Source organism: Schistocerca americana, chromosome 1 (assembly GCF_021461395.2).
Source record: "Schistocerca americana isolate TAMUIC-IGC-003095 chromosome 1, iqSchAmer2.1, whole genome shotgun sequence".
In the NCBI taxonomy this organism is placed as follows: domain Eukaryota; kingdom Metazoa; phylum Arthropoda; class Insecta; order Orthoptera; family Acrididae; genus Schistocerca; species Schistocerca americana.
In genome coordinates, this window is record NC_060119.1 from 860,103,670 (window position 1) to 860,117,837 (window position 14,168).

Here is a 14,168-nt window from a genome sequence, read left to right on the forward strand (position 1 = left end):
TAACTGAAGAGTGGTAGTAGTTTTTTCCCCCTCAGGTCCTACAGTATACATGTACAGACGTTTGAATGTATTCAAGAGAGTGGTATTACTATAGTAATTGTTAGTTGTGTCGTGAAAAGTAATAGTGAAAATGCTGGGCAAAATATACCATGGTTTGTGAGAAGTGTGGCTATTTATTTAGCAGCACAATAGAGAGAACTTGCGGAAGCATTGTGGGGATTGATGGGACCAGACTGCTAGGGCCATCAGTGTGAAAGCATCACCAAAAAACTACTCTGAGAAGAGAGAATAAAGGTAATACTACTTTCATCTGGCAGTATATTGGGGTCAGCAAAATATTGCCCTGTTATATCGGCCAGGGACACAACTTCCCGCTAGTGCTGGTATAAGACCCACCACAAATCTTTTAAAATAAACAACAGCAGGAAAAGAAGGAAAAATACACCCCACAATCCAACCATGAATAACAGCATAATGAAACAGCATATTGTGTGAACCATGGGTCCACGCCCATCTACTTACTGCATGTGCCAGAAAAAAAGCCCCAAGGACATCCACAACGGTACATCAGGCACTGTGGCTGACAACAGAGTGCATCACATATGCTTCTAGTTGACTGCACTTAATCTATTCACATCTCAACTGAAAAAACCTTTAATAAAGTAGACCAAACCAAAAATGAAGCCCAGAGAGCTACAAGAAGGAAGTAAATATGAGGGTTACCCAGAAAGTAATGCACCACATTTTTTTTTCTTCAACAATTCTTTATTGTAAATAATGAGAATTACACACATAAAAGAATGGTGTTTTATCTACACATCTTATTTTTTCACATAATCTACATGCTGTTCTGTGGCCTTCCTCCAGTTTCAAACAAAGGTGTGTATGCCCTGTCGGTACAAATCCTTGTCCTGATTGTCCTGATGGTGGAGCCAGTGCTTCACTTCCTTTGCTGATTGACAGATGCAGCACCAACTGCCGACGACATCAGCTCACTGCAATATGTCAGGTGTGACAGCCATGGATGGTCTCCCTGAACCCTGCAAATCATGGAGCTCTGCTGAACCGCCTTCTGATGACTTCAGCCTCAGTGTGCGTACTTCTGTCAACAGCAGATGCTCCATAGACTTTACACAAGCATTTATGAATATTCCCACAGTTTCTTTCTCTGCAGTGAGAAAACCAGTGATGGCACTTTGCTTGTAACACACATCACCTACAGATGACATTTTGAAACTGTCCTGCAGGTTCGCTATCTGTCAGAAATGACGGAAACTTGGCATGCTCGTTCAGGAGACTTCAAATAATATATACGTAACATTTTGCATTCATAGCATTGTTTTTAGCTGAGAAAAAAATGTGGTGCATTATTTTCTGGGCAACCCTCATATATCTAGCTAGTCATTCTGCTATTTTCCTATGGGGGGGATTGTGTATGCAAAGTCTCAGAAGCGAAGGAGAATGACAAATATCTTTCAGTTTTAGTAAGTGATCTAGTTTCAAATGACTGTTTCTATTGCAATTATTTGTTCATTCATTGTTTTCACACATTTTATTCTGTGGGTTCAACCACAAAGAAAAGCCTTCAGGGATTTGAAATGATTCACATTACATGTTGTCAGACAGAAACAGCCATTTTAGGCTACTTTTGCACAGTAAAGTAACAAGCTGCTCAGAGATACGTAATGTAGCTAAGATGATCACAACAGTATCAATACTGTTTCAGGTTTTTTTAAATAGACCACCCTCCAGCTGAAAAGAGAGATCAGTTGTTATCAAGAAGTCAAACAAACTCATGGCCAGTTCTTGAGAAAGAATGATGGCCTGCATTAAAACCACGTCATTATTAAGAGAGTCTAAATGGGGCTATAAGTAAAGACTCTTGTAAGATGCCAGGAAGCTAGTTGCACATTCTACAACCAGACTACTCTCCTCTACTGTTGTTAAATTAGTTTATTGTTTCCCCAGTAAAGTATATCCACGGACACTTTCCTTATTTGCCTGAGATACTCATCTTACTTCCTATCTATACTGTTCGACATAACGATATCTACTCAATGCAATGTTGCAGATACTGCAACAAAGCTACCTGTCTGACAATGCAGCTTCACAGTCACATAAGTCACATTTGTTCCACTCTATCCTTGTCAGTCAGATTATGATGGTTTAGGTGTTTATGTTTATATTCATTTTGTTTTTAACATTCAGCCAATGTATAACACGGAATATGGTTGAAATAAGTAGAAGAGTGGCAAAATTTAAAATACTGATAAGAAAGAACGATGGCTCATTATTCATATTTTTATTCTTAATATTTGTACAACCCTTTATTACTGTAAATCTGGCAATATAATCATGTTCTTTAATCTATAACATTTCATCAGGTCTTAATCTACATCTACATCTAACAAATACACAATGGTTTATCAACAACTGCAGATGAACTAGCAGAGACAGGAAATGATCATACAGTCTCGGATAGCATTAAAATCTTGTAGGTGATGACATCTCAAGATGGATAGTTCAACATTGTGGTAACACTTTTGGTATTGTCTTTATCTACATGAACAACAACTGTAGCAACCCAATATTGATCCCCATGAACATCAGTATGTGTCAAAGAAATATCAAATTTCACACCATGACAGACAGCAGGAACACAAAACAGTTACTGATAGGTGATGTTAATGGTAGCAACTAAATACACATGTAGTGCCATGATTGTCAGTGCAGTTGGTTACATCAGACAGAGGCTCAGTAACAAGCAGGGGTAGACTGCACATTGCTTATGCTATCAGCACACTTATCCCATCCTCAAAGATAAATCATTTATGGAGTGTGTGACAAAGATTGGTCATTAATGTAAAGGCCATCAATGTTCATCATAATGTATTGAGCACCCAGAGGAGGCCAGGATACTGTGTTTAAGACCCGAAGAAGCTACAGAAGAATAAGTCACTTCTCAGCTTTTGGCAAGATCAATGTGTAGTTTTATTTATTAAAATTATCTTCATTTGCTACAGTCACCCATTGATATAAATTTGAAAATATCACCACATCCCTTAATCCACATAATAATATAATAATAATAACATAACATCAGTACTTAATTTACAACTATGTCTAGAACAAATACACAGTGGTTTATCAATATGCTTTAATGCTGTCCAAGACTGTGTGGTCATTCTTTGCTTCCACTAGTTCATCTATTGCTGTTGATAAACTATTGTGTATTTATTCTTCTCAATGCTTTTCAGTCAGATCATAAGTAAATTTATAATTTAAAAAGAACATTGATTTCTTACAAATATCTTGCAAACTTAGCTGTAGTGTTACATCAGATATCAAAAAACAATGGATCTAAGATACACAGCATTACCTAAACCACAAAGTGAATCATACAATGACTGTAAAGTAGTTGCCTAAGTACAAATACAGTTAATGTTTCAGAATACTGCAGTTCAATCACACACAGTGGACAGTAACTAGCTGCAATACAGCTGACATGTTTGCTATACTACACTTACATTTACACTACTTCCTCCTAAGACTTTTGTCTTACAACTAAACACAGATATTAGAATGTAATCCTTACCATGTAGGAATACTGACTACACCTATATATTTGTTTGATTTTAGTTTGTATTTTCCAGAGGCACAATGAAAAGAATGTCGTTTCACATTACATTTAACAACAATTAAACAACAGCCACATCCAGCTCCTGTAACATTTTGTGGAAATGGATTCTAATTTTCTATAACACTGAATGAGTTTCATGTCTGTTGTCAGAAATGTTTTTTGTCAAAACAAAGTTGCCTTAGGAATTACACTGGTCTGTTTACATGCTGTAACAAATACAAACAATTTAGTATTTGACGACAATACATCACTATTCATCCACAAGACTAGTTCGTTAGATGCTATGTTATATTTCTTGTATATGAAATGGGAATAGGTAAGTGCATCTTTGTACAACATAGCTGAGAGATTTTGACAGTTCAATATAAAATGTAAAATTAAAAACAACTTGAAGACTTAACTGATAAATGAAGGTATCATGTTGTTGAAACTAGAAATCCATGGATATCAGGTACTTAATATTGGCCCCCATTTCAGCTGCATATGAGGTTGGATTCCTCCTACACATTGGTCAGGGGGCCTAGAGATGGTGTCATGAAACACCAAAACTGGTTGCATAAACAAATTATATTCATAGTATAGAGGGTTGAAGGTGTTTTTAATTTTACACTTTAGAATTACAATCTTTTTTTTATAAACTGCCCTACAATAAAATGAGCTTGTGAATTTTTTCTATTGAATATGAACTTCAGAAATAATCTCCAGCACTGTCTCACCTCTAATGTTCCAACTTTACTTGTGTTTGTTTCTTGCAGTTATCCATAAAGAGAGATAAGGACCAGGACGCTGAAATATATCTTTTGAATTAGCACATTCTTCATGAATGATGCCTTCAAATTTTTGACACACACTTCAGAATTCTCATGAAGTGTTTGGAATAACAACACTGAAAATGGCTAAGCATCTACTTCATCATTTACATTCATATAATGCCAAAATGCTATACACAAAACTGCCTGTAAGCAAATACAGTCCTTAATTCTTTACTGACAGTATCATCAATTATACATCTAGAAGTTCAGTCTTTTGTATGATATGTATCTTAACAATGAGAATTATATGAGTCTTACTATTACAACAAGAAGCTACTGGCAAATTTTTCTTCTGTCAAACATTATAGCTGCGTGTAAGAAATATGTGTAATATTTCAAAATGTAATCTGACTACACATATCCTTATAAACAGTGTGAGGAAACTAGTGGTTCTAGTTCCTACATACAACAAAATATATTAAGCTGCATTTAAATCATATTTAAATAATGGTTATGGTGGACAACCGAACCACGTTGCTGGAGCAGGCAGTGGGTACTGGTCATCAGTCTTAATTAGCATGTTGTTGAATCTCCAGAATAGTTTGTCCTTGAAGAAGTAAGTAAGACCTGTAGAACCAATTGAATTTGGATTAATAAATATTCAGTAGAAGTAACAGAGCAAGAATGTTAACTTTACCACCAGAATGTATTTTATGCCAGGATGAAATATATGTGAGTGATTAAAAAATAATGAAACTGTGTACTCTCATGGGCTACCTTTATTGCATAGGAAGTTATACTAATATGTTGTAGAATAACATCCATAATCAGTACCCTTCAACATAGTCACCATTCTCGTCCAAAGATTTGATCCACCAGTATTCCAAGTTATCAACAGATGATCTGTGCATTATAATGGCATACCAATTTTTCATATTTGGTGTGGCTGCCTACTACCCAAGTGGTTTATTGTTGTTAAATATAAAAAGAGGTAACAAATAATGATTTACAAGAAAAGGTAGAGGGGAATTTAAAACAATAAGCACAATGTTGAGTGCAAGAACATAATCTAAAAGCACGTGCTTCAAAATTTTAGACTCAATGATGTAGTGATAGTAGAAATCTTTCATTCTAGTTCACAATTAATGAAAGAAATGAACAAGTTTTTCCATTGTTATGAAGTTCTGTACAAAATTATAGGGCTCCCACATCCAAACACTATTTTATTAATAGACCCTTCAAGTGGAAAAGAAAAAAAAACTCTATATAGACATGATCAAAAGATATGTTGTAAGAAGATAATTTCACATTCTTTGTGAATTTAGCAGATTGATGCCTGCTAGGTACTGAGTTTCTGCTGTATATCTTCAGCTTTAGATTTCAGTATAGAATTCTCTTACTGTTTTACCTACCTTCTTTAAAACTGTAATTACATTTAAGTATCCCATACTTTATAAGCAAATGAAAACTAATGCACACACAATGAGGTAATTATATATAATGAATAACGTAGGATTACACTCATATTTGGCAAACAACAGAAATTAGCAAACATTGGCTAGCAGATAGGCTGCAGAACCTAGATGAATTATTGCTTCTGACTGGTATTGGCTGTTAGCTCTTGTCACTTTTGACAAAGGAATCAAGGGTGTATACCCTTAGCTATAAAGTGTAAATATGATGGGCTATCATCCAGACAGGATGGCTGAAACATTTAATGGGAGGGTGTTCAGAGTTACAGTAGTATATAGGCATATAATGAATGACTATGTACAGGGGAGTACATTGAAAACAGCACAGGAGGTAGGTGAGATATGGGATACAACAGGAATATGTTACCTAAATATATTTGTATGGAAGGAGAAGGTAGAGTTGTAAGTGGTGTTAACAGGATATTGTACCTTCATCTGTATGTATGTTTGTTGTATGGTGTGTTGGAAAGGACAGGGGAACCTATAGAAAAATGATGACTTATACTTGAGAAAGAGAGGAGGATACATGAATAGGGACACTTTCTCTGTGGGGAGTTAACTGTGGTGTAGAGATAGTCTTTCTATGGAAATAGGTGTCTCTTGATGGTTGATACGTAAATAGATAGCATTACTTTCAAGTTTCCCCCAAAAAGCCAAATAGATGAATTTACTTGAGTTTGTTAATCTGTTCCATATACTAACTTAAAGATCAAATAATAAAGTGACAAATGTCTAGTTTTGTATGCTATTCTTCAGGATTGGAAAGATAAGTAGCTGACTGTAGAATGCCCAACAACATATGGTTGTTAATTGTCCAAAACAAGTGACTGCTCTGGTTCAGTGGGAGTCTAACAAATTCTGAAAGTGTCTGATGAGGAAACTGGCCACATAACAAGGGAAGTTGTGTTTCCTATAACAACTTGCACCAGTCAATAAACTATTTCTACGGAAAGCTTTATTTTTTTGTTTTGAGAAGTGACACGGTTGTGTTTGTATAAATTTTTCTATGTGAAGTTTGGGTAATTTAGTCCACAAAATTGGGTTATTTTGAATGTTGGATTTACAGAGGTGTAGCACAACCTAGTGACTTCCAAAAGTGTTGTGAGTGTGACTAGTAAGGCCTGAAGAAATATAGTTGGTTAAATGGAATATGGACAATTAGGCTAAAAGGGCTACTGGACTATAGCTCCTAGTAATGAAGATTTCATGGGATAAAATAAAGAGATATTGTAAAACTGTTTAATGATCCATATTGATAATAAATGTTTGTTATCAGGGGTTTCACGTTCACAGCAGGAGAATGATTGCCTGGTGAGGTGTAAAGAGACTTAATCAAAGTGAATTTACGGCAAAAAAATGCCTATGATTAATGGTTTATAATTCATTGTGGAGCACTCCACATTTTATGAAAATAAAGAGATATTGTAAAACTGTTTAATGATCCATATTGATAATAAATGTTTGTTATCAGGGGTTTCACGTTCACAAATTTAAGGCAAAAAAATGCCTATGATTAATGGTTTATAATTCATTGTGGAGCACTCCACATTTTATGAAAATGAATAAGTATTTTTATTACAAATGAAATCTGATTATAACTGTGATTATGCATCAAATAGACACAAGCTGTCAATACTTTTAGTTAAAAAGATTAAAACCAGTTTTTAACTTAAACTGTTCATTGTTTGTTAGGGTTTCATAATAGTGATGACGTCATTCACCTACAGGGAGGAATCTGCAGTGTAATATATCTCTTTGATGATTGTTACCATCAAAAGGTTTATTTAAGTAATAAGTTAGTATAGTTGGCTGTTTGGATGTGTGTTTTATTTACATGTAAGCATTCTGGAATGGGTGGATGCAGCATATCTGCAATCCAAGACCATGATAGAAATCATATCATGTTCACGACACCTGCTGGTTGGGCATTTAATTCCATGTTGTTGGATCCTGCTTTGGAGATTTGATGTGAGTCATGCAACAAGAATGGCTGTGACAATGCCAATGATGCCACAGAGACAAGCAACTTCAATTTGAATCTTTTAACCAAGACAGAACGTTTGCCACACAGTCTGTTTTAATGTATTTGTGATGTTCCAAACAACAAGCTAATCTTGTTATGCATGGTCACTATGAACAAGAGTGCAATGTATAACATATTGTTTATGAGAATCCTCTGTCTATTTTGAGAATTTGGATATTGGACTGTACTCTTAACTTCCAGCAATAACTGCAGCACTTCTAGAAATGAAGTCCAATCAGAAAACACTGGCAAGTATGAAGAAATAATAACGTGAACAAAATAAGTAATAGGAAATCATAGATTTCAAACAAATGCTACTTCACCAATTAATGTTATGATAAAGAAGCAAGGAAACATCACAGCAGATGCAGCAAAACCTGTTTTGAGACTTTTATTTTTCACTAGCTTAGTGCCTGCTGCTTCACCCAAGTAGACTGTATGACCTGTAGAGATTTTTGTTTTGTTTTTATTTAAACAGATTTGTATGTTGTTTACAAATTGCAACAGCTTCTAAGCTTTCCATGTTACTTAAGTCCATATAAGCATGGTCTGTTTCGAATGTACTTCTGACCAAAAAGTAATTCTGGTAGCTGGAGTCCAAAGTTTTTGTTAATCATGAATTTTTCAATCTTGTCGAGATATTTCCATAGCAACTTTCACCCCCTAACAAATATTTTTTTATATCTAACCCAGAAGTGAAACACGAATTTTCATAAATCTAACTTTGAAACTTTTTTAATGTAATGAAATATTTTCCTTAAAAAATTTCATTCCATATTGCACTCCCTTAGGGGTTGAATTTCCAGAAACATTAAAATACATATTTTTTATTTGTAGTGGAGAAGTCAAATACCAATTGTCATAGATGTAACTTTAAAACTTCTTTAGTAGTTCCTTAGTAACTATTTATTCTCCAAAAATCTTTCACCCACTGTTTTACCTGCTTAGTGGTTGAATTTCCAAAAATGTTGAAACACATATTTTTTACTTTCTGACTAAGAAATCAAGCGCCCCTTTTCATGGTTCTATCTTCAAAATTCCCTTAGTAGTGAAATACCATACTTTCAAAAAGGATTGCATATGTTATTTCACCCCCTTAAGTGTCGAATGTCAGACAATCCCTTCTTAAATGCTACCTACAGTATGAGATCGACATACCCTCCAAACTTCATATTTATGTAATTAGCAGTTTGGGCTGGGCAATGATGAGTCAGTGAATCAGTCTGACCCTATTTCACCCTCTCAGGGGTTGAATTTCCAAAAACAGTAAAACACATAAATTTTCATCTCTAACCAAGAAATCAAACACAAATTTTCAAAGATTTAGCCTTAAAAATACTTTCACAATAAAATATTTTCATAAAACATTTCATCCCCTATTTTACATCTTTAGAGATTGAATTTCCAAAAACAGTGGCATGCATATGTTTCTCTTCTAACAGAGAAGCCCAACACAAATTTTATTAGATTTAGCATCAAAAATGGTTACACAATGAAGTATTTACATAAAAACTTGCATTCACCATTTCATCTCCATAGTGTAGAATTTACAAAAACAGTGATACGTGTACTTTTTTCCTTACTTTTTTTTTCTAACTGAGAAGCCAAATTTAAAATTTCATAGTTTTGGCTTTAAAAACGCTTTCATAATAAAATAGTTTCATAAAAAAATCTCATCCCCTATTTCACCCCTTAAATGCACAATTTCCAAAAGCACTGGAACACATGTTTTTTTGTTTTTTTATTTGTAACCATGATGTCAAATGCCAATGTCCCTCGATTTAGCTTTAAAAATACCTTAGTAGTTCTTTATGATACACTAAAGAAAGCAAAATTGCGTTAATAGCAACGTTTTTTCTTTTTTTTTAAAAAAAAGACCTTCATCCCCTCTTTCACCCCCTTAGGGTTGAAATGTCAAAAAGTCCTTTTTTAAATGACACCTACAGCAGTTTGGGCTGGGAAATAATGAATCAGTCGTCAGTCAGGGCATTGCCTTTTATATATAGAGATTAGTGCAAATATTCGTTGATACTTTTATGCGTGTGATTTGCTGCAATGTAGAATGAGGCAAAAATTATATAAATTTAAATTACATAGAATATGTAACAAGCATGGATTGAAATTTAATGCAAGAAGTGTGAAATGATGGTGACAAGAAGGAATACAAGGAGAGTAGTGTTAGATATAGAGCGGTCACATAAAGTGACATATGGCTGGGAGAACGGTGTGCTGACCACATGCCCCTCCACATCTGCATCCAATGACGCTTGTAGACTGAGGATGACATGGTGGCCAGTCGGTATCATTGGACCTTCATAGCCTGTTCCAGTGGAATTAAGTTGCTGGATATAGAGGGCAAGTACTAAAGAAAGTGAAAAGTTTCAAGTACCTTGGGAGATAGTTGGGGGGGGGGGGATGATTAAGAGATTAATGAAACCCCCATTCAAGCCCATGGGTCCCTGCAGAGTGTAAGAAGCCTGGTCTGGAGCAAGGATGTGCCACCAAGAAGTAAGCAAATGTTACGCCAAGCATGCAGTACACACATATGCATCAGAAATATGGGTAACGATGGCAAGGCAACAGAACAGGATACAAGCTTGTTTCAAAGAAGCTTACTATAATAGACAGAGTAAGGAATGAGGTAGTGTTCCCATGCATGAGACCACAGAAAGGATGAGATTAAGATGGTGTGGGCAGGTTAAAAGGCAGGCCCATGATGGGAAGAGATGTACAGGATAATTGGAAGACAGATAAATTGCTGTAGGAAAGGAATGTGTGATGACGAGAGGAGAAGACTGGGACAGAGTGGTGAGAGAAACATAGCTGGAAGACAGGAAACCATGAAGAGGCTTTGATCTAAATACATCTGGTCAGGGGCTCGAAACAGTAGATGTGGATGATGATAATGTGACAATGTCTCTCAGGGAAAGTACAGTCCATTAACAAAAACAGCTGTAGAGAAATTAGAAACATAAAACTAGAAAGAAAAAATGGCTCTGAGCACTATGGGACTTAACATCTTTGGTCATTAGTCCCCTAGAACTTAGAACTACTTAAACCTAACTAACCTAAGGACATCACACACATCCATGCCCGAAGCAGGATTCGAACCTGCAACCGTAGCAGTCACGCGGTTCCGGACTGAGCGCCTAGAACCGCTAGACCACCACAGCCGGCACTAGAAAGAAACAAAAGCAAAACAAAAAAAGACATCAAAATTAACTGACGGGAAAGAAAATGAAACATCAAAAAATAATTACTGTAGAGTAATGACATTTCAGGAATATATTTGTAACATGTGTAAGTTATATGAATGTGAGGTGTCTGTTCTTTTGGACTTATCCAAAAGAACAGATGCCTCACATTCATATAATTGATTTGCCTGGATGGGCAATGGATACACCTTCTCCAATGAGGATGTACAAGTGCATCTGACATTCTGCGGGAATCTCATAGTGGTAAGCATGGAGGAAATGGACAGGGTCTACAGATAGGTGGTGCTCGGTGGGAATGTGGGTCAGCCACGAAATGTGTAGTTGCAGTTGCGATAGCACTGTGTCCCGGATGGTGCATTGGTAAATGCAACTACCTAGTAAGCAGGAGATCCCGGGTTTGAATCTCAGTCCGACACACATTTTCACTCATCACCACTGAGTCTGCGAGTCTGCATAATGTCTCTCGATGCAGCTGACATCAGTAAACCCTTCCATTTTCCTTCCTTTCTCCCCCCCCCCCCCCCCCCCTCCAATCCCCCCTCTTCCTACACCTTAAATTTACATATAATATATTTAAGCTATTAACATTGTAAGATCACAGGTTAATGTAAGTGTGAGAAAGGCCACTGCAATAGAGAAATGCTGGTGCATAAACAACCAATGTAACTGCTAGAATGTTGCAAGCAACCACGCAAGCGTACATGCATTGTGTTGTAAAAGTGCTAGATATCAGTTTGTGGGACAATGCTCCATGTCTGTTAAACTTGGTCGGTCAACACAAGAGTCATTAATGCTGTTCATGAATGATGCTTGAGTTGTTGTCCAATAACGTCCCATATGTGCTCAATTGGAGACATCTGGTGATCGAGTAGGTAAAGGCAACATGTTGACACACTGTAGAGCATGCTGGGTTATAACAGCAGTATGCAGGTGAGAGTTGTCCTGTTGCAAAATACACCCTGGAATGATATTCATGAATGGCAGTGCAACAGGTCAAATAACCAGACTGACATACAATGTACGCATTGGATAATCATGAGAGTGCTCCTGCTCTCATATGAAATCACATGCTAGACCATAATTATAAGTGTACATCCAGTGTGTCTAGTATACAGATAGGTTGGTTTCATTCTAATCAACACATGGCCATCACTGGCACCAAGGCAGAACCAACTTTCATCAGAAAACACAACAGACCTCCACCGTGCTCTCCAATGAACTCTTGCTTGACACCACTGAAGATGCAAACAGCATTGGTTTGGAGTCAGTGGAATGCATGCTGGCTTAGAGCTGTCCTTGTAGTAACCAATGTGTAACAGTTCATTGTGTCACTGTGGTGTCAACTGCTATTTAAATTGTTGCTGCAGATGTGGTACAATGCATGAGAGCCATACGCTGAACACAATGGACTACCCTCTCGGTAATTCCACATGGCTGCCTGGAGCCCAGTCTTCTTGGAACTGTACATTCCCATCACCACCGCTGCCAGCAATCATGTACAGCAGCTGCTTTCCTGCCAAGTCTTTCTGGAATATTGCAGAAGGAACATCCAGCTTCTCATAGCCCTATCACCACACGACCTCATTCAAACTCAGTGAGGTGTTGATAACGATGTCTTTGTCACCTTAAAGGCATTCTTAACTAACATCAACTCACCACATCCAATAGCAAAGATAACTAGCTCTCACAACCATAACAATGTGTATTTAAAGCAAACCTGATTTGCATCCTCATATTGGTGCTACTAGCACCACTCTTATGCAACAAGTATGAAACTGGAACAGACATCATCTTTTAGATGTAGAAATGCACCTACCAACTTTCATTTATATCACACAATTTCTTCTTCATGTAGTGATTTTTTTTTCCAGCAGTGCTGTTATAATCCATGGATTAGCACATGTTGTACAGTAATACATAAGAAACAAACAATCACAATATATACAAAAACAGTCTATATATCTATTAAAAAATCATTTAATGAATAAAATCTCTTATCAAGTAAGTTCATCTACATTTTACTTTTAAATAATGCACTGCACAAACTTTTGATGTTATTTTATAATGAGTTAACTATTTTAGTACTGGAATACTGTACACCTTTTTGTACATCGGCTAGATTTCTGAAGTCACAAAGGCAGTCACACTTCCTTCTTGTATTGTGAACATGATAAATTTCATTGGTTTCATAGTGCACAGGTTTTTCAGCTATGAAACTCATGACTAAATACATACATTGGGAAGTGGTGGTAACTGCCATAAGTTTCTTAAAAAGATTACAGCAGTACAAGAGCATACACACATTCACTCAGACATAACTCATGCACATGTGACCACCGTGACCGACTGCTGTGTCAACAGTCTCTGAGAATCAGATCCAAACAAACCACTCCTCATGGCTCCCTGCCTCTCCTTGGCATCTAATAGGCTAGTGGCAAAAAGTGGTGGCTGCACTGACTGGAAGCTGAGGGACATGATAGGAAGGGAAGAAGCAGTAAAAATGAGGGAGTAGGGAAGCAGTACATGTACTCAGTTGTGCCCAGCATCAGTAAACAAACTGTTTCATCTACTGAGACAAAAATGAGATTTTTCCAGTGTTTTTTTTTTTTTTCAAATTTCCCTGTTTTCCCTGACACATTTTAAATTCCATGATATTCCCTGATTTCCAGAACTTGTGGCAACCCTGCTTGTCTCCCCAATCACCTACCATCCCCCCCCCCCCCCTACCTACAATCTTACCACAAAGGAGCACTCCCCTCACGAGTCAGTACCACTCAGGACTACTTCAGAGCCTGTGCCACTGGATTCTTCATACTAACAACAGCTTTCCTGGCTTGCATGTGAGGGAGCTCTCCTTGCAACAAATGCTTTGTTCCCGTAGCACCTTTGGCTTCAACATTCACTAGTGTCTGTCCTCCATCTACCTGCCCCTTCCCCTACTCCCACTACAGTATACACACATACCTCCTATCCCACCAATGTACTTAAAAGTCATTTCATCCTCTCTACAGCTCTCCCCTCCCTTTCCCACTTCCATCCCTCGCACAGCCTCCTGATGCTACACCT

At 36.9% G+C, this 14,168-nt stretch overlaps 1 protein-coding gene across 1 annotated transcript in view; it reads right to left on the reverse strand.

Annotated features, from left to right (window-relative positions):
- Positions 1–921: 921 nt before the first annotated feature.
- LOC124613730 (matrix metalloproteinase-14-like) overlaps positions 922–14,168 on the reverse strand; it is a 123,495-nt gene continuing 110,248 nt past the window's right edge. The window contains exon 11 of the mRNA XM_047142451.1: positions 922–5,019. Within this exon, the coding sequence (XP_046998407.1) occupies positions 4,904–5,019 (116 nt within the window). The 3' untranslated portion in view covers positions 922–4,903. The remainder of the gene's footprint in view (positions 5,020–14,168) is intronic.